A 20,147-nucleotide genomic window follows, 5' to 3' on the forward strand; every position below is an offset into this window, starting at 1 on the left:
TGCAGGACTGTTGAGTCTCAGATCTGTACCTCTGAGACAAATAATGCAAGATATGTTAAGAAAAAAAAAGAAGAAGAAGAAGGTAGCGGGAGGGGAGGAATGAAGCGGGGGAAATCGGAGGGGTGGACGAACCATGAGAGAAGATGGACTCTGAAAAACAAACTGAGGGTTCTAGAGGGGAGGGGGGTGGGAGGATGGGATGGCCTGGTGGTGGGTATTGAGGAGGGCACGTTCTGCATGGAGCACTGGGTGTTGTGCACGAACAATGAATCATGGAACACTTCATCTAGAACTAATGATGTAATGTATGGGGATTAACATAAGAATAAAAAAAAAAAAAAAAATGAACCTGCTTTGTAATGGTATTAAATTTCCTGAATGTGATCATTTATCAAGGTAACGTAAGAGAACATCATAAAGGATTTAGAGGTGGAAGGTAATGGTGTCTGCTCCTTCCTACTTACTCTCAAATGATTCCACACAAAAAATTAAGAATAAGAACAATAATAATGTATGAGCAAGCGAGAGCAAGAGTGGTAAAATGTTCACTGACAAATATGAGTAAAGAGCATATATGACTTTCATTGCACATTATGGTTACTTTTCTGTTACTATAAAATTTTTTTCAGTTAAAAAAAAAAGAAATGAAACCACTAAATAGAAAAAGCTACTTCACCCTTCCCACCATTTAAAGGCATCAATCAGACAAGGAGAAATAAAAACAGTACTCTGATGAAGATAACAAATATATTTGAATAAAGCAGTTCAGAACAATTCTAAAATTACTGTAAGTATCTTCATTTTAAAATAATTACAAAGACTCATCCATATGGTATCTGGGGGTAAATCATTCTCCCCAACAAACAGGGAACATCTGTTGTATAAAAACCTTCTAAGAGGCTAGATGACACTATGGAACAGCAAGGTCTCAAACTGGCAATTTCCAAACTATTCAAGGCAGCAGTCTCCTAGCTCTTCAGAGCCAAGATACCAAGACAAAAAATGTAAGAGGTAAACAACAGCTGGAAAAATACCAGCTATACATGACCTGTTCAAATTTCTGTACCTAAACAATCCGACTCAGAAATTTAACATAAAAGTTAGAATTTGAAAATCCCCATTTTCTCACTCCTTTTTTCGGTGGTCATTAAAAAAAAAACAAAACTCTTGGGGTGCCTGGGTGGCTCAGTCGATTAAGCTCGGCTCAGGTCATGATCCCTGCTTCTCCCCCAGCCCCCTGCTCGTGGGCGTGCTCTCTCTCTCTCTCTCTCTCAAATAAACAAAATATTAAAAAAAAAACAACTCTTGTCTAGCATTGAGAACCAAAGTACCAATGCAAAAAGCTGGTCTGAAAAGAGTAACTACTATTACAGTCCAGGCAGAGGGCCAGATTCTTTATATACATTATTTCTAATTATCACAACCTGGCATATACAGTAAATACTATTGACACCATTCCACAGGTGAGGCAATCAAGGTTCAGAAAGGAATTAAATGCCTTTGATCTCAGAAATTAAGAGGGGCCCCAGTCACTCTAGCATTAAAAAAAAAAAAAAAAATTCAATGCACGTCCTATATGCATGTTCCTGCTATGAGACCTCCACTCTAGTTTCCCTCCACTGAAACCTCACCTCGAGACCTACCTGAAGCATCCTATTTAACATGATACTCTGCCTTCCACCCCAACACTCCGACATCCCCTTAGCCTGCATTAATTTTTCTAACTTTTTGTTTTGAGATAATGGTAAATTCACATGCAGATGTAAGAAATAATACACTGAGTTTCTGTACACCCATGACCCAGTTTTCCCCAAAAGTAGTTATCTTGCGTAACTATAGTACAGTTATCACCTGCATTACTTTTTTCTCCTAGTATTTATCACTTTCTAACATTAATATATTTATAGTAGTTGTTGCTATTGTCTGTCTACCCTCACTAAAATACAAACTCCTTGCAGGCAAGAATCTTTAAATTTTGTTCACTGCTATATCCCAAGCACTTACAACAGGGCCTAATCCATAGGAGGAAATCAATAAATATATGTAGAATGAATCAAAGCACTATATTGCCCTGGCTCCTCTAACAGGAAATAGACCAGCTCTTTAAGAGACCACCTTGGTAAATAAGAGGATTCTGAAACATCAGGGAAATTTTACACTCACCCATGGTGACATAAGGCAACTTATCAGTTGATCCATGAGGATAGATGCTGTAGAGGTGAGGTCCAGTAACATCTACTCCCCCCAAAACTAGGGCTGCACCAATGTAACCTTGATACCTGGTGATCAGAGTATGTATAAGAAAAAAAAAAAAAATGAGTCTACATTGTATCACTGTAACTTAACCAAAAGCTGTTTGAGAAGTCAGACAACAAAAGACTTTTCTTACACTGCTACTATTTCATGAAGTGGTTACTGTTTTGATGGGAACAAAATGCAGACCAGAAGCAACATAAGTTGAGACATCCACTATCAGCCCATAATGACTCAATCCTGTGAGGCCCTCCAACATGCTTATTTCCTCAGTCATACAGCTCCCTTTAAAAGAGAATCGTTCTTAGGGCGCCTGGGTAGCACATTCGGTTAAGTGTCTGATTCTTGGATTTGGCTCAGGTCATGATTTCAGGCTCATGAGATCGAACTCTGCATCAGGCTCCACGCTCAGTGCAGAATCTGCTTCAAATTCTCTCTCTCTCAAATAAATAAATCTTTGGGGGGGAAAAAAAAGAAAGAGAACTGTTCTCACTTTAGAGAAAAGCAACCCAAAGACATTAAGTGCCAGCCCGATCTCTCACAACTGAGCTTGGCTTACTCCAAAATTTATCAGCACCCTTCCCATCACACCTCTCAGGGATCAGTAAATCAACTACTTTCAAAGTGAACACTGAGGAGCTGCTAAACTCAAGCTGTTCAAATTCTCAACCTCACCTCATCATAGCCTCACAGGACAATGGCTCATGTCAAAACACCTTCTCTTTTGAATAAATTCACAAAATTATAATCATAGATGTGAGTTCTTATTGAGTAAAAGAAAAATATTTCATCATGCAGGGAAGTGAATGATGAAATAACTCCACAATAGCCTCTAAAACACATTCCTACTGCCCACAGGAGGAAGCAATGCCTCTTCAGGAACAGGGATGGGAATACATTCTCCACCCCACCCTACCTCTGTTGAATTGTGCATGTATTTGCTCTTTGGATCCCTCACCTAGTTGGTTTTCTACTTCTACAGATTGCTTTCCCTGTATTTGGTTCCATTTTTTACCATTAGAATCGCTATGCTAAATAAACAAGCTGGATTTAAAGTCCTCCACCCCGAGCCTTTAGCTCTTTGGAAAGAAAAATGAAACCAACACATAATGAATTTGCCTAATGATATAATCATTAAAATTGAGAGAAATAAACACAAAAACCAATCAAAGTCCTAACTGTAGACTGTCTGAGACATAACTACTCATCAGGGAGCACTCTTGGTAACCAGAATAGTCAAGTCCAATTATTTCCCCCATCCCTGACTACCAAATTGCTCTTTCACAAAGAACATCCCAAGGGTGCCTGGCTGGATCAGTCAGTAGGGCATGCAACTCTTGATCTTGGGGTTGTGGTTTTGAGCCCCATGTTGGGTACAGGAATTACTTTAAAAAATTAAAATCAAAAGAAAGAAAGAAAGGAAGGAAGGAAGGAAAGAAAGAAGGAAAGGAAGAAAGAGGAAGGAAGGAAAGATCTTCCAGTTATAAGTGAAAAAGTAAAGAGCAGGAAAGGATTCTAGAAACAGTCTCAAAAGAAAACAGAGGCCCAGAAAGAGGAAAAGAAACTGGTCCTAAGCCACATGAGGTAGTAGCAGGGTCAAGACTAGGTCACAGGGCTCTGGGATGAGCCGTGGGAATCACCAAACCCACCACTCCCACCCCAGTCCAGGGCCTGACCCACTACACCAACTGCCTGCCAGACAGGCTGTTTAAATAAAATCAGTAATAATCAGCTAGTTTCCTTCCAAGCTAAAACATATCTTAGATTCTTTTGAAAGCATCAAACAGGTTGTTTTGGAACTTATTATATTCCTTAGATCCAGAAACTCTACTTCCAGGAATCAAATTCTAAGGATATAATCAGACAAATATGCAGAAATGGATGCACAAGGTTGTTTACTGCAATACCGTTTACGATGCCAAAAAAGTAGAAACAGAGAACTAGCTAAATAAACTGACCTAGCTATGCTCTAGATCATCCAGATCACGGGGTATTTTCTCATACACCGACGGTAGTGCAACTCAGTGCAACATTTCTCAAGGGTGGGTTTGGCAACATGTATCAAAATGTTAAATGTGCATACCTTTGACTCAATAATTCCATTTCTAGGAATTTATTTTAGAATACAGCATGAGGAATTAATCACACAAGTACCTAAAGGTCCTATGTTCCAAAGGGTTCATAGGATACCTTATGATACCTTAAAACAAGCAATACTGTTAAAGTTCAAAATTGGTTAAATTATGGTACATCTAGAGAATGGAATACTGTGATACCACCAAAAATTGATATTGATCAGTGGTTAACTTTTATAGGTCACAGACCCCTTTGAAAAACTGATTCACAGTGTGGAACCCTGACTCATAACAAGTGTACATACAGGTTTTTTACTACGTCAGGAGGGTCACAGGTCTCCAGAACTCCTCTATGAGCTCAAGGTAGAAACTCTGGATGCTGAGCTCTTCTACTAATGGGGACAACATTAAGAATATACTATTATGTGAACAGGGTCAGTTACAAAACAACACACAGGATTCCACTGTTGTAAATACATAAATGAGCAAATGTCATAGCATAAAAGGTCTGGAAAAACAGTTCTCAAAGATTTACAACGTATGTGTCTAAGTAACAAAACATGAGGTGACATTTACTTCCTTCTTTTCACATTTCCACAGTGTTGGAAATTTTTATATTGATCACACATTACTTTTACAATAATTTTTTAAAAGGTGATTTTCATTTTGAAATGCTCCAAATGGAAACTATTCAACACACACTGGTAGATGAAAACAACAGGTTGTATTCCAGGATAGAATGTACAACTATGATCCCATTTTTACAGAACAAACTATGTATTAGTAAATGGAAAAAAGCTTGAAAGGCATATAGTAACCTGCTAGAACCAACTGCTTATGGGTGGTAGGAACTCAGATAATTTTTGTATTTTTTTAGTTTATCCCTGTCTTCTATCTTAGGTTTTACTGAGAACGTGTACTAGTAACAAGGAAGGAAGCAAAGAAGGATTCAATGAATGAGTGAGCCAACAACTTAAAAGACTAGAAGTATAGATACCTAACCAAAACATGATTTTCCCTGAACTGAAAAATTTTTATTTTTTCTTCGGGCTTTTCAGTATTTTCCAAATTTTTTACAATGAATATACATTACTTTCATAGAAAATAAAAGCACAATTAACATAATAAATAAAGAGGCTCTATATTTTCAAGGAGTTTCTGGAATACAGAATCAGAGACTACAAAGATTTCTATTAGACTCGACTAGGAGGCTCATGCTCAGAGGGAACAAGTAACACGTACATCTTCCACATTCAGCCATCGTAAACGTAAAATAAAAGTACTGCTTACATAAAGGAAAAGATGTCCACTTCTGTTTATCAAACCCCCTTTTCTTACTGATTCACAGACATGGAAATGGATTATTCGGGGAAAAATGGAACAGTAAAAGCAAGATGAATACACCTTGTTCTCTTTTTCAGCCTCTGAATTTAGGGGGACCTAACTGTGCATTAGGCCCTGTCCTGGGCATCGTCGTAAGCCTTGCTTCTTTATTCATTTCCTCCTCAAAAGTCAGAGAGTCAGGGCGCCTGGGTGGCTCAGTTGGTTAAGCGACTGCCTTCGGCTCAGGTCATGATCCTGGAGTCCCTGGATCAAGTCCCACATCGGGCTCCCTGCTCGGCAGGGAGCCTGCTTCTGCCTCTGACCCTCCCCCCTCTCATGTGCTCTCTCTCTCTCATTCTCTCTGTCTCAAATAAATAAATAAAATCTTTAAAAAAAAAAAAAAAAAAAAAGTCAGAGAGTCAGAAACTATTATCCTCGGGGTGCCTGGGTGGCTCAGTCCATTGAGCATCTGCCTTCGGCTCGGGTCATGATCTCAGGGTCCTGGGATCGAGCCCTGCATCAGGCTCCCTGCTCAGCGGGGAGCCTGCTTCTCCCTCTCCCTCTGCCCCTACCCTCTGCTTGTGCTCTCTCTCTCACGCACACTTTCTCTCTCTCAAATAAATAAATAAAATCTTTAAAAAAAAAAAAAAACTATTATCCTCATCTTATTGAGGAAGAAACTGAGGCTAAGAAAGGTAAGGTGAACTGCCCAAGGTCACACAACTCTAAGTGCTTTAGATAAGACCTGAACCAAACTTCTAAAGTGAAATCCTGGGACGCCCAGGTGGCTCAGTCGGTTAAGCATCTGCCTTCTGCTCAGGTCAAGATCCCAGCGTCCTGGGATCAAGCCCCCCATCGGGCTCCCTTCTCAGCGGAGAGTCTGCTTCTCCCTCGGCCCTTCACCACGCTCATGCTCACTCTCCCTCCCTCTCTCTAATAAATAAATAAAATCTTTTTAAAAAAAAAAAGGGGGGGGTGAAAAAAATAAAGTGAAATCCTATGCTTTTTCCCTTATACCACATTTACATTTTATGTAACTCAACAAAAATGTCAGAAGACACATAATGAACCACAATCATCCTGGTTAAATTTTAAAATGTTCTTCTCGGGGCGCATGGGTGGCTCAGTCGTTAAGCGTCTGCCTTCGGCTCAGGTCGTGATCCCAGGATCCTGGGATCGAGCCCCGTATCGGGCTCCCTGCTCTGCGGGAAGCCTGCTTCTCCCTCTCCCACTCCCCCTGCTTGTGTTCCCTCTCTCACTGTGTCTTTCTCTGTCAAATAAATAAAGAAAATCTTTAAAAAAAATTAAAAAACTGTGATAAAATTTAATTTTTATAAAGTATGTTAAACTAAAAATAATAAAACACTGAAAAAAGTGAATTTAGAATTCCTAAAACATTCTAAAGAGAGATTAACAGAAAGACCTGTGAGGTTTGGGTAGATGCTTTAAATGACATTGGAAGAAATCTTGAAAATTTGCTATTTAACGCAATTTTACAAGTTTAAAATTTGCTTTAAATGTAATGCACCACAAAAACCACCAGAGGGAGCTTTAAATTTAAAATCAAATTCACGAATGTCTTTGGAAATCTTGACAACAGATGTGCTTTAACAAGTTCTCACACTGTATTGGGAGAATTTGTTTGATACGCAGTAATTCTCCAAGATTAGGATGATGACCATGCACATAAATACATGGAAATCACCCACAGAAGGGCTCAGTACAGCCAGAGCATGCATTAGGTAGATACGACTAGGCTTCCCGCCCATAGACTCCTCTGAGTCCTGGTCTTCTCAGCTGTAAAGTGGGAACTATGCTACAGACCTTGCTGCACAGCTACACTGCCTCATATCCACTTGCTGAGAGCCTAGGGCCGTGCCAGACTCACAGATGAAGACCAGCAAGCTCACAGAAAGGCAAGAGCCAGGCCGGAAGGAAGTCAAACCAGGCAGGAACTGACAGGAGCACATGCTCCCCCCTTCTAAAGGCAACATCTGCCACTCAGTTCCAGAAGATTACTGCCACCTATTATCCCACCCTCTTTATGAATTTTTTCAAATGAAGCCAGGAAATAATTAATTAAAAAAAAATTTTAAAGCCAGAAATCCAGATTTTTTATTCCAATCTCCCAATTTATAATTATTGGCCACTGTTTTTTAAAAAAACACTATGCAGCCCAAATACAATTTCTCTACAAGCTGAATACAGCTTGTGTGCCACCAGTTTACAATCCTGGCTTTCTATTCCTGCTTCCCTCTAATCTCACAGGCCTGGCTGCAGCTGCTGCTGCTTGGGACAGAGATAAAGAAAATGTTTTCTCTAGGTTGCTTAATGAATGATGAGAACCAGAATAATAAAGATCTCCAGTCAACTACAAAAAAAAAAAGCACCATGATTCTAGATTCTACAAATCTACAAAGAAGGAAAAAGAGAGAATCTGTTAAAGGTAATGCAGGTCCCAAAAGGAGAAACCAATATTCTAACCCACCACTGAATGTCCAGGCTATTTCCTGGTTCTGCTCTAATACACTGCCCCTCTTCTCTCTACAAGGAGCAAATCAGAAAACAGACTTAGAATTTGAAAAAGAGGAAAACTACACAAATGTAAAGTGATGATCTGATTAAGGATGAAAGGGAGACCAAACTAAGAGCACTGTGGGTGGAAGTCAGCAGGGTGTGAAGGCCAGATCAGGCAGGCAACTACACTTCTGTAAACCTCAGCTTCACTCAAATATTGGAGATGTTGGGGTGCCTGGATGGCTCAGTCAGTTAAGCGGCTGCCTTCAGCTCAGGTCATGATCTCAGGGTCCTGGGATCAAGCCCCTCGTCCAGCTCCCTGCTCAGCGGACAGCCTGCTTCTCCCTCTCCCTGCCGCTCTGCCTACTTGTGCTCTCCCTCTCTGTCAAATGAATAAAATCTTTTTTTTTTTTTTAAGATTTTATTTATTTATTTGACAGAGAGAGAGACAGTGAGGAGGGAACACAAGCAGGTGGAGTGGGAGAGGGAGAAGCAGGCTTCCCGCGTAGCAGGGAGCCCGATGCGGGGCTCGATCCCAGGACCCTGGGTCATGACCTGAGCCGAAGGCAGACGCTTGACGACTGAGCCACCCAGGTGCCCCTGAATAAATAAAATCTTAAAAAAAAAAAAAGACTTGGGAACCCTTAAAAAAAAAAATATTGGAGATGTTAACAGCCCCCATCTCAGAGGGGCCGCTCTATCAAAAGGTAAAATGAGATCGTGCATAAAGAACTAAGCACAGGGTCTGGCACAAAGAGAAAAATAAATGTGCGTTAATATTAATGTTATTATATCCACTCACAGTCAACTACAAATACAATTTTTCATTTCACTGTTATTTTGCCCCTAAAAGAGGGAGGAAAAAAACAATTGTTTTTGTCTATGTGTGTTCACAAGATGAACCAAAGGTTCTGTCCAGTTCTAACTTTCTTACTATAAATAAAAAAAATTTTTAATCCAGTAATGCCCTATGCTTCCAGAAATGACTGTGGTCACATGTGATTTATTCATAGGGGGGAAAAAAAAACAGATCCTGGGGCGCTTAGGTGGCTCAGTCACTGACCGTCTGCCTTTGGCTCAGGTCGTGATCCCAGGGTCCTGGGATCGAGCCCCGCATCGGGCTTCCTGCTCCATGGGAAGCCTGCTTCTCCCTCTCCCACTCCCCGCCTTGTGTTCCTGCTCTTGCTATCTCTCTCTCTCTCTGTCAAATAAATAAATAAAATCTTGAAGGAAAAAAAAAAAAAAAAACTAGATCCCAAAAATTCAAATACATCATCAAAAGCCTTCTGATATTAAAATGGTAACAACTGATTTCTAGAATAAAATGGTATTTCTGAATGCTTTTTCTCTAGCTTCCAGGATCCCCTCAGCTGAAAATCTAAGATAGGAGAAAAAGATACTACAGAAATCCCCATCCTGGAACAAACAGAGTGTTCCGAAGCAGCACCTCCACCCCAATGTTTATAGCAGCAATGTCCACAGTACCCAAACTATGGAAAGAACCCAGACGTCCATCGACAGATGAATGGATAAAAAAGATGTGGTATATGTATACAATGGGATATTACTCAGCCATCAAAAAAAAAAAAAGAAAGAAATCTTACCATTTGCAATGACGTGGATGGAACTAGAGGGTATTATGCTAAGTGAAGTAAGTCAATCAGAGAAAGACAATTATGATTTCACTCATGTGGAATTTAAGAAACAAAACAGAGAATCTAGGGGAAGGGAGGGAAAACTAGAATAAGACAAAATCAGAGAGGAGACAAACCATAAGAGACTCTTAACTCTAGGAAACAAACTGAGGGTTGCTGGAATGGTGGTGGGTAGGGGGATGGGGCAACTGGGTGATGGGCATTAAGGAAGGCACATGACGTAATGAGCACCTGGTGTTATATGCAACTGATGAATCACTGAACTCTACCTCTGAAACTAATAACACACTATATGATAATTGATTTAAATAAAATTACAAAAAAAAAAAGAAACAAACAAATCCCCACCTGGAACCTTACCTGAAAAGCATCTGCTTCAGCATCCGATTGGCTGTCACAACTCTGGGAAGGCGGCCAGTGGAGAGGGAGTGGAGCTCCAAATTGGAAGAAATGAGCTGGGTTGTCATGTCTGTGTCTGCAGCTGTCCCAGCACCACAGCAACTAAAAAATACAATCAGAAACTTAGCTGAAATTCATACCAAAGGGGTCAATTAGAAGTGGAGCTTCCTGGATAACTTCCACTAAGTTCAGGTACACAGAGAGATGTTTCTGAGTATATTCTGCACTGTAACTACCCTGTCTAACCAATCTTAAATAAACATGAAACTGAGAATATGCATCTAGTCCCGTGTAAACATATTTTCTGTGGCCCGATAGAACATTTCAAATCATTAGCTTCTGTGCTTCTAACACAGTCTGCATTTTACTAATCCTAAAAATATATTCAAGTTGTACCAAAGAGCCAAGGCATGTTAAAAGCCTTGTAATTTAACATTTACCAAATATTTACTACCAGGTACCAGTCATGACAAAGTGCTGAGAATAAAGAAAATATGACACGATCCTAGCACTTGATTTCACAGTTGAGTGAAGGAGACAAAAGTAGGCAAAAATTCTAAAACCTCGTATAATACAATATAGCAGCATAAGTACAAAACGCTATGGGAAACAGGAGAGACAGCAATTAATTCTGATCTTAGAGAAGAGGTCTCACGTGAGCTGGATTTGCAAGAATAAAACAACACCATATAAACAAAAAGGAAAGGGCAATTCTAGGCAGAGGGACTGGCAAAAGCAAAGGTGAAAGAGCTTGAAGATGAGAGGAACAGGAACAGTCCGGGTGTAACTGGAACACAGGGGGATGGCAGCTAAATAAGGTGAAAAGGTTAATTTTTCTGACAGTGGGCAAGATCTTAAATATCATGCTACAGAGTTCCAATTTTATTCTGAAAGCAGTGTGGAAATGTGAAGTCTCTTGAAATATTTTTAGGGCACCTGGGTGGCTCAGCTATTTAAGCAACTGCCTTCAGCTCAGGTTGTGATCGTGGAGTCCCAGGATCGAGTCCCACATAGGGCTCCCTGCTTAGTGGGGACTCTGCTTCTCCCTCTGACCTCTCCCCTCTCATGCTCTCTCTCTCTCTCTCTCATAAATAAATAAAAAATCTTAAAAAAAAAAAGCATAATCATATGTTTAAAAATATATATATATTTTTAAAGAGGAAAGGGACATAATCAGATCTGTTTTACAAGATCCAATATAGCAAAAGGGCAGATAATAAAGAGACCAAAGGCAGAGAGATCATTTAAATGACAACTGCAATAGTCCAGATGAGAAACAAGAATGTGAACTAAGGCTTTAGCGGAGGGAATGGTTTCAAGAGGCACACAGAAAGCAGAACTGGAGACCAAGAGAATTAAAGACTAAAGCAAAGGAGAACTTGCGGGTGACCAGCTTAGGTGACAGGCAGATAAAATTGCACTTAAGGGAGATAAAAAAGAAAATACAAGTTAAACAACAGGTTTCAGTGAACAACAAAGTAAATTCCATTTTAACCCTGACATGTTTGAAAATATAAGAGCTATTCAAACTAACTGATACTTACTAAATGTTAGGAGATATGAAGTGTATTTTTGAACAGTTCTTGTCCGCAACAACCATCCCTTCAGTTGCCCTTGTATCTGCTCCAAGAACTATGCCATCCTATTTTTAAAAAAAATACACTTAAAACAATTTCACATATATAAACCACAGCTCTCTACTCTAGTTTAGGAAAAACAATGTTGGCCATCCCCTGTTTTCCCCAAACCTCCACCCCCCACTGAAACTCCTACCAAAAATATTGTGCTGTACTTTCAGAATTCAAGAAAAGCCTTGTTAATTAACGTTATAGGTTGAATGCCAAGTAGGTGGTAGGAATTATCATTCCTGTTTTCAAATGAGGCTCAAAGATTTAGTGAATTCCTTACAAATCACAGACCTAATATGAGGAAAGTCTGGATTAAGATGCAGAAATCCTCCCATTAGAATAGCCACCTCTGTCGATTTCTTTTTAAAAGACATCGCTCTTTAACAACAATAACCATTATCTCTTTAGACCCTTTCAACAATTTAAGGCAGGAGTTATTCGGTCCATCTGATGGACGGTGAAGTGTGGCTGTGAGAAGGAAAGTGACTTGCCCAAAGTTGGAAGCAGCATCAAAGTTAAATGGTTAGACCTGTCTGATCCGAAATCCTGTGTTTTCCCAGCAACATAACCCTGGTTCCCAACGTAGTATCTCAAGACAGAAAAGTATTGATCTCCTGCCAAAATTCTAAAAAGTGGGGAAAGAATATAAACTGTTGGTAAGCACACAAAACCTCCCGACAAATCCTGAAGGACCTTTCCCGACGTATTCTGAAACATGAGCCCTTCCTGACAGAGCTCGGAGAAGTAAAAGGACGCCAAGTGGCCTGGTTCCTGTAATCAGTTCAGTCACTGCTGCTCCTGGTCTGTGCCGGCTTACCTTATAGACCACCCCCGCGATGGTCGTGCCAGTTTTCCGGGCCGCTGGAAGCCTGTACCCTTTCTTCGCAAAATCGGCTTCCAAGACGGCATTTCTGAAAGAAAAGCAGAGAATGAAGCATGGAAGGGCTGGACCACATCGCGCGGCACTGGCACCAAGAGTGTCTAATAGGGAACTCAGGAAAAGAAAAGCTACTATTCGCTTTCAAGCCCATCCGTTCACTGAGTCCCCCCAAAATCAGGACTACTGTCGCGTTTTTCGGCGTGCACAGCGTCGGAGAGGGGCCGCATCTCGCCCCAGGAGACACAGACGGAGACTGGTAGGGTGCGCTGGGCAAGGGGAAGGGCGGGCTCGGCCTCAAAGAGAAACCCACTCTCAGGCCCTCATTCCCCTGAGTCACACGGGCCGCGGGGCACAGGCCGCAGGCCCCGCCGTTCACCCTTCGTTTGGACTTCCCAAATCAGACCGCGGCCCAGCTCCGACCCCGGCACCGCACTCCCACTCCCGCCCGGAACCTGGCCCCGGGCATGGCCGCACCTGCGACAGTTATCAAAAGAGAAACCTCCAACCGGCCGCTCGTAGACTGACACAGCCGCCATCTTCCCGAGAAAGTATTTCCGCCGCAGCGCCGGCAGAAACGAGCAAAGAGAGCCGAGCACTTCCGGCGCCTGCGGCGACCTGGGCTGGGGGGGCGGGGCAAACTCCGCGCCAGCGCCATTAATCTTAGAGTTATGGGCTCCTCGAGGAGCCCATACATGCTTGGAGTATTTCGCCCCAAGTGGCGCGGAGGAGTAACTAACGCCCGGAGCGGGGAAAGGACTTGTCCCAGTTGGTCGCATGGGAGACCAGACTCCTGTGAACCAGACCAGAACTGTTTTCTCCTGTTAATTAGACTCCATGGGGCTTAGGAGACAGACACGACCAAGTTCCAGGCACAGGCCCACCGCCTCCTTGCACTGAGCAAGTCCTCTCAACTCTCAATCTCCTTCCCCTGCCGCCAAATGGAGAGAAGAGCTACCTCAAAAGGCTTCTGAGAAAAGAAGCACGTGAGAAGATGCTCAACATCATTAGTCATTAGGGAAATGCAAATGAAAACCACAATGCGATACCAGTGCACACCCACTAGGATGGCTATAATCAAAAAACACAGAAAATAACAAGAGTTGGTGGTGATGTGGGGAACCTGGAACCCTCATACATGCCTGGTAGGAAACCATTTGGTAGTTCCCCAGAAAGTTAAACGTAGACCCAGCAATTTGTCTCTAAAGTATATACCCAAGAGAATCAAAAGCATATGTTCACAAAAACTTGTACATAGATATTCATAGCAGCATTATTCAGCATAACCAAATAATGGAAACAACCCAAATGTCCATCAGCTGATGAATGGATAAGCAAAATGTGGTACGTCCACACAACAGAATATTATTCGACCATAAAAAGGAAGGAAGCATTGATACATGCTACAACAGGAGTGAACCTTGAAAATATTGTGCTAAGTGAAAGACACTAGGCACAAAAAAAAACCCCAAAAAACTGAGTATAGTATGGTTCTGTCTCTCTGAAATCCATACTAGGCAAATCCATAGAGTTAGAAACTAGATTAGTGGTTGCTAGGAAATCAGGGGAGGAAAAAATGGGGAGTGACCGATGGGCACGAAGTCTCTTTTTGAGGTGATGAAAATGTTCTGGAATTAGGCTGTGCTAATGGTTGCATGACATTGTGAATAAACTAAAACCCACTGAACTGCACATTTTTAAATGGTGAACTTTATGTTAGGTTCATTTTATTTCCATTTGTAAAAGGCTGCTGTGAGAATTGAAAATTGTCCATGAACAGCGTGTATCCCAGGAATATAGCAGCTTTTCAATAAATAGTTATTAATGTTAATACATTCATTTCATAGCAAGTAAGCGACAGCCTCAGTAATGGTGGAATGAAGTTACAGAGTCTGTCACAACTGTGTTCAATAATTATTTGTCAAAAGTTAAATTCTCTTTCATTACTTTTCTGGGTCTTTTGTGCAGAATTAGGAAAGTAAAGCCTCACCTACCTGATTCCACAGGAATCTACTGATGGAAAAGTCTGAGTGTCTCCTTTGGTGAATGTCAAAAGTAAGAAGATCTAGGCTCTGCTCTAGAGAAGTCCATTTCCTGATGACAGAGACTCATGTCCGTAAGACTTAGACAGGACAGGTCATAGTTTGAAATGCCCTGGGCACTGTGGAGGTCAGCAAATAAACTGAGGATGAAGAACTTCTTCTGTAACATTCATCAAACTCTCTCACTCCTGTACTGGGTTCAGCCCCAAGGGAATGAACACAAGATGGACCGGATGTAATTCTTCTCCTCGTGTTAGGGGCTGAATTGTGCCACCCTAAAATTCTTATGTTGAAGTCACAACCCCCAGTACCTCAGAATGTGACCTTATTTGGAAATAGGGCTTTACAGAGGCGATAGAGTTAAAATGAGGTCATTACGGTAGATCCTAATCTGTATGACTGTTGTCTTTATAAAAAGGGGAAATTTGCCGACAGACATTCACACAGCAAGAGCTATGTGGACATGAAGGCAGAGATGCCAAGGAATGCCAATGATTGGCAGCAAGCCGCCAGACCCACCAGGTGAGAGGCCTGGCACAGCCCTCAGAAGGAGCTAATCTTGCCAACACCTTGATTTCAGACTTTAGCCTCCAAAACCATGAAATGGTTGCGGGGAGAAGAGAAGCCCCCAAAAGCCTAGAGGCTCAGAAGGACAGAGCGCACTCATGGAATGAGAAGGCAGGAGGGACAGAATATGAGCGAGGGCTTGGGGTATGGAACAAACAAAACCAAACAAAAAACCCTGGGTGTGCATTGTTTTCAGGAAACAGTGATGAATATGATGGCCTCCAAGGAAGCATAGCAGCCTGCAGCCCCCAGAGGGTGGGGGCAGGGCGCCTGTGTTTTGCCATAGCATCTGGGTGGGAGCGGGAGGAGCCAGGGAAGGATGTGGAAATGATCTGTGATCTCGGTTTGTCCTGGGGCATTCCTCTTCTTACCTGGATCTCTTAGGTATGGGTTTCACACCCAGACAACTGAAGAGGTGGCACTGCAGGTCTTCGAGCCTCTGGAGGTGGCCCAGCAGAGGGCGACAGAGAGCCTCCAGGCAGCCCGGGACCTTCAGAAGCCCAGCCCAAAGCCAGGCAAACTCCACACAGCCTAGGACGGGGCCTCGGCACCTCCAGATCAGTACCTGCAGCTCTAGGTCCCTGGTACTCAGAGACCCCCTGCTTCAGCCTCCCTGTCCAACATGACTCCTTCCCCCTGGGACTGCAGCCCAGTCCAGAATGCCCTCCCCAGGGCCCGGACCCAGTCCCATTTAATCCCCAGCAATGGTTTGTCCCAGGCAAACCTGACAGACCAGTAAAGCAACCACCTCTGCTCTGGATTTGGCTCTGTGATCTCAGGGGAACCACCAAGCTCTCTGTGCCTCAGTTCCCTAATAATGGAGTAGCAACCAACCTTCCCTGAGAGCACCCAATCTACTTTATATACAGGAAATCATGATCATCTTAGGCACCTAAGATTGTGCCAACACCGGGAAAACAGATGATCAAGAGACAGACACGGTGCCTGCCCTCCAGAAGTTACCAGTCCCCAAGAACCAGGCATCATTGCCCCACTTTACAGATGAAGCAACTGAGGCCCACAGAGGGAAAGTCGATGATTCAAGGTCACACAGCTGATAAGTGGCAGAGTCAAAATTCAAACCACATGCCTCTCAGCCCCAGACCAGCCACAGCACCATGTTGCCCTTCCCCGGCGCCCAACAATTATGGCCCAGCTGAAACCCAAGTTCCCGTGTTCCCTGGGGCTTTGCCAGAGCAAAAGCAAGGTTTCCTCCTCAAGGATTCTCATCCAGCCCAGCTATTTCCCACCTGTGTGATTGTGGGCTGGTCTCTTCATCTGTCTGAATCTCAGTTTCCTGGTCTGTAAAATGAAAGAACATTACATACAGTGTGTCCCTTACCTTGTGCATACTGAGTAAGGACACACACCATAAATGAAAGCACTTCATTCATTCATTCTTTCATTCAGTATTTATTAAGCCCCTCCTCGGTACCAGGCTCTGGGCCAGATCACAGCCTTAAGGGGCACTGGTCTGGAAACTATAACTTCAGTTCCCTGCCCTAAATGCCCTAAGGGACATGTACCAGAGCACAGCCAGGAAAGGGCTCCCAAGAGGGTCTGAGGCAGCAGGGTGGGCACCCAGAGGACAGGAGTCAGCACCGAGACCAAGAGACCAGAGTGTGCCCTTCCACAGAGAATTCAGCTGTGCACGGCCCTCTGCATCAGGGAGGGGTGTCCAAGGGCCTGGCAAGCTCCCTCCCTGCAACCTGTAGGCTGCTAGGAATCCAGCGTGGGACAGGTCTTAGAAGGTTCACCCCTGTCCTCTGTTGGGATACACACACACATTCAGGGGTGCCCCCCACAAGGAGACTTGGCCAATTTCCCACTGCAGAGAAAGCAGCCCATGATGCTCCTGGTTGCTAAGGCAACTGGGCCCTTGTTTTTCCTTCCTCATAAATAAGCTATAAATAGACAGGGCAAACCTGGGCGCCTTCCTTTGCATGAATTTGAGCAGCTGCTCCAGGCTTCAGGGGTTGCGGGCAGAGCACCCAGGGGCCGAGCCTCGCCCCCCAGCCACAGAAACACAGCTTCGGTGGGAGGGCACAGTGCAGCACATGGTCGTGTCTCAGTGTGGATTCCCACCACCGTCTCCAGACTCCCTGGGGCACTTAGCAGATTTGGGGGCGACGAGACCCACAGAATCCCAATTGCTGTAAGCAGGGCCTTGGATGGGTGTTTAACTACCTGTCCCCAGAAAATGAGAGGAGCCCTGAGTTTAGTGACCCCAGCTGATGGTGAGCAGGAGTGGGGCTTTTTCCTATCTAGGGTTTGCGCGAGTCTCTGGGAAATCATGAGACTATGTCCCACTTCCATAGCACGTTAGAATTTACCAGTCCTTTCTCTACCTGGTTTAACTATCATGACTGACACCCACAGAGAGCTGTCCACGCGCCAGGTGCTCTGTTAAGCGCTGTACCTTCCACAACCCCATGAATCCTCCCAACCACCCTGGTAGTGCTGCTAGATTTCCAGCTCTCCGGTGGGGAACTGTCAGCTGGGAGACTGGAGGTGCCTGGCCCAAGGTCATGCAGCTGGTTAGGAGAAACAGAATTTGAACCCAGGCCTGTCCTGTCCATTTGTTCTTAACCCTGGCCTCTCCTTTCAATGTATCTGGTTCTCATAATAACCCATGAGGTTGGGAATCACAGGTGGGATGCCCTGAATGGGGAGGAACCAAAAGAGAAACTGAAACTCAGAAGGACTAGGGACACACAGTGAGGAAGAGTCAAGGCTGAGGCTTGGGTCCCTGGAGGGTGGGCTGCAGAAAGTGGGATTGTTTTCATTACAGAAGATTCAGGTAGACGTGAATACCTGGTTGGTGAGGGCAGGTCTCCTAGAGGAGGTGAAGCTGACACCAGATCTTTGAGGAAGACGGCAGAGAGAAGAGCTTTCCAGATAAAAGGACAGCCTGTACAAAGATGTGGATGAATGGTAGGACTTGCCAGGTCTGCAGAAGAGCAGGTAGGTGGGTGTGGCTGCAGGGCAGGGGTGGGGTGGGAGAGCTGAGGGTAGTGAGCTGAGTGGGCTCCAATCATGAGGGACTTGTAGACTGGCTCAGAAGCCTGGGCCTGTCCTGAGGGCATGGAAGGCTTGCAAGCAGAGAAGCAGCATGTCCTCTCTTGGGAGAATGGGCTGCCCACTTGACAGAGAGTTTGAGCGGAGAGTATTGCCCAAACAAGGCATCCTGAAGGCTGCTGGACCACAGCTGATGGATACTTTCCCCAGCTAAGCCTTGCAGTGTCCACCTCTGAAAGTGGACACTGTGTGTCTCCCAGGCATATCCCACTCTGCATCTTCTCCATAGTTCTAGACCTGCCACACCTTTCCACAGCTAGGCAAATGCTAGCGCATTCATTCATTCTGCGTCTGGCACTGTGCTAGGCACAGGAACACAAAGACTCTGCCCTCAAGAAAAATGAATACGGAAATAAATAAGAAAGTTAAAAGACCAGAAGTTTCTGATAGGAGCTGCATGGGGTACAAAGAGGTACAAAGAGAGAGAGAGGGCAGCTCCCCCAGGGGAGGAAAAGCATCAGTAAGTCCTTTAAAGAAAACTTGAGATTGTAGACAAAACTCCGAAGATGAGTAGAGCTGGCTAGCTGGGGTGGCAGGAAGAAGAGAACAGGTGCTCCAGGCTGAGCAGACAGGTGTAGGCATGAAACAGCTAGGCAGGTGGGGAAGCACTAAATGAGAGGAGTTGGGGGTGGGGACACTGGACACTCTTCAGGCATCAAGGCAGGCAGGACCTGGGAGCCCATCCTGGAGCATTAATCAAGGGGATGATGTGATCACATCATCAACCTGGCAGCTGGTCAGAGGATGGATGGACAGGGAGAGACCAGAAGTTGGAGAGCAGAGAGGGAACTACAGCCATGGAGCAGGGATGAGAGGAAGATGGCCTGAACTTGGGTGATGGCAGTGACGGCGCCAAGAAGGGAACAGTTTCAGGAGATATCACGGAAGGCTGGATAGACAGGATGTGGTCAGAGGTTGGATGTGAAGAGCGGGGGTGAGAGGAGGTGTCGATGTTCTCCAGGGCTCCGACTTGGGGGTCAGGATGGATGGTAGCAGGAAGGTCCATGTGGGTCCCTTTGGGACATCTTGCACTGGAGGTCAGGCCTGGGGAGAGGTGCAAGTGTTCTTGAGAAGGTCGTGCAAGTCCCAAGTGTGGATAAGATGCCACAGGAGGGTGGGTAGAGGGAGAGAGGAGCCAAGAATAGAGGCCATGGACAGTAATTTATCAGGCAAGTCAAGATGAGGCACGTGCAAAGCGGGGAGGGATGGCACAGGCAGGGAGGCAGGTGGAGACCAGGGGAGAATAATGTCCCAGCCGCCAAGATGGGGGAGAGGGCTGGAGATGGAGGGAGAGTCCCAAGGACAGTCAAGCAAGAGAAGGACCAAAACGCATCCATGGGACCATTCTCACCGACTGTACCGTTGTCACTACCAAATCTAGCAAAGACATTTTTCCTAATAAGAATACTCACTTTAACAATGATGTGCCAACACGAGCACTTTTGTAGTTTGCCAGCAGGAGTGTAGAGTGGTGCAAGCTTTCTGAAAAGCCATTTGCCAAAATAGTTTAGAATCCTGTACAACATAGTGCCTAGAGTTCACAACGCAGTATTGTGTACTTCAAGATTTGTTGGGAAGGTAGCTCTTGTGGTAAGTGTTCTTGGGACACACACACCCATAAGAAAAAAAGCACACAAGGAAACTACTGGAGGTGACGGATACGTTCATTACCTTGATTGTGCTGATAGCATCATGGTGTATGCATCTCTACGTCCAAACTCAACCAACAGTGT

The 20,147-nt window shown here is 44.1% G+C and overlaps 1 protein-coding gene and 1 long non-coding RNA gene across 3 annotated transcripts in view; both read right to left on the reverse strand.

Moving 5' to 3' along the window:
• LOC145717124 (uncharacterized) overlaps positions 1-2,157 on the reverse strand; it is a 7,376-nt gene extending 5,219 nt beyond the window's left edge. Inside the window, exon 1 of the long non-coding RNA XR_014140156.1 lies at positions 350-2,157. This is a non-coding gene — a long non-coding RNA (uncharacterized LOC145717124). The remainder of the gene's footprint in view (positions 1-349) is intronic.
• The window catches only part of PSMB7 (proteasome 20S subunit beta 7), a 61,238-nt gene extending 47,877 nt beyond the window's left edge, over positions 1-13,361 (reverse strand). For both annotated transcript variants that reach the window (XM_081803580.1, XM_081803579.1), the window contains exons 1-5: positions 13,205-13,361; positions 12,668-12,761; positions 11,767-11,864; positions 10,184-10,324; positions 2,164-2,279 (exon numbers count right to left, since the gene is read on the reverse strand). In XM_081803580.1, coding sequence (XP_081659706.1) covers positions 2,164-2,279; positions 10,184-10,324; positions 11,767-11,864; positions 12,668-12,761; positions 13,205-13,266 — 511 coding nt within the window. In that variant the 5' untranslated portion in view covers positions 13,267-13,361. The remainder of the gene's footprint in view (positions 1-2,163; positions 2,280-10,183; positions 10,325-11,766; positions 11,865-12,667; positions 12,762-13,204) is intronic.
• Between the last annotated feature and the right edge of the window lie 6,786 nt (positions 13,362-20,147).

The sequence above is a fragment of the Leptonychotes weddellii genome, chromosome 14 (genome assembly GCF_054177405.1).
Source record: "Leptonychotes weddellii isolate Sample4059 chromosome 14, ASM5417740v2, whole genome shotgun sequence".
Lineage (NCBI taxonomy): Eukaryota > Metazoa > Chordata > Mammalia > Carnivora > Phocidae > Leptonychotes > Leptonychotes weddellii.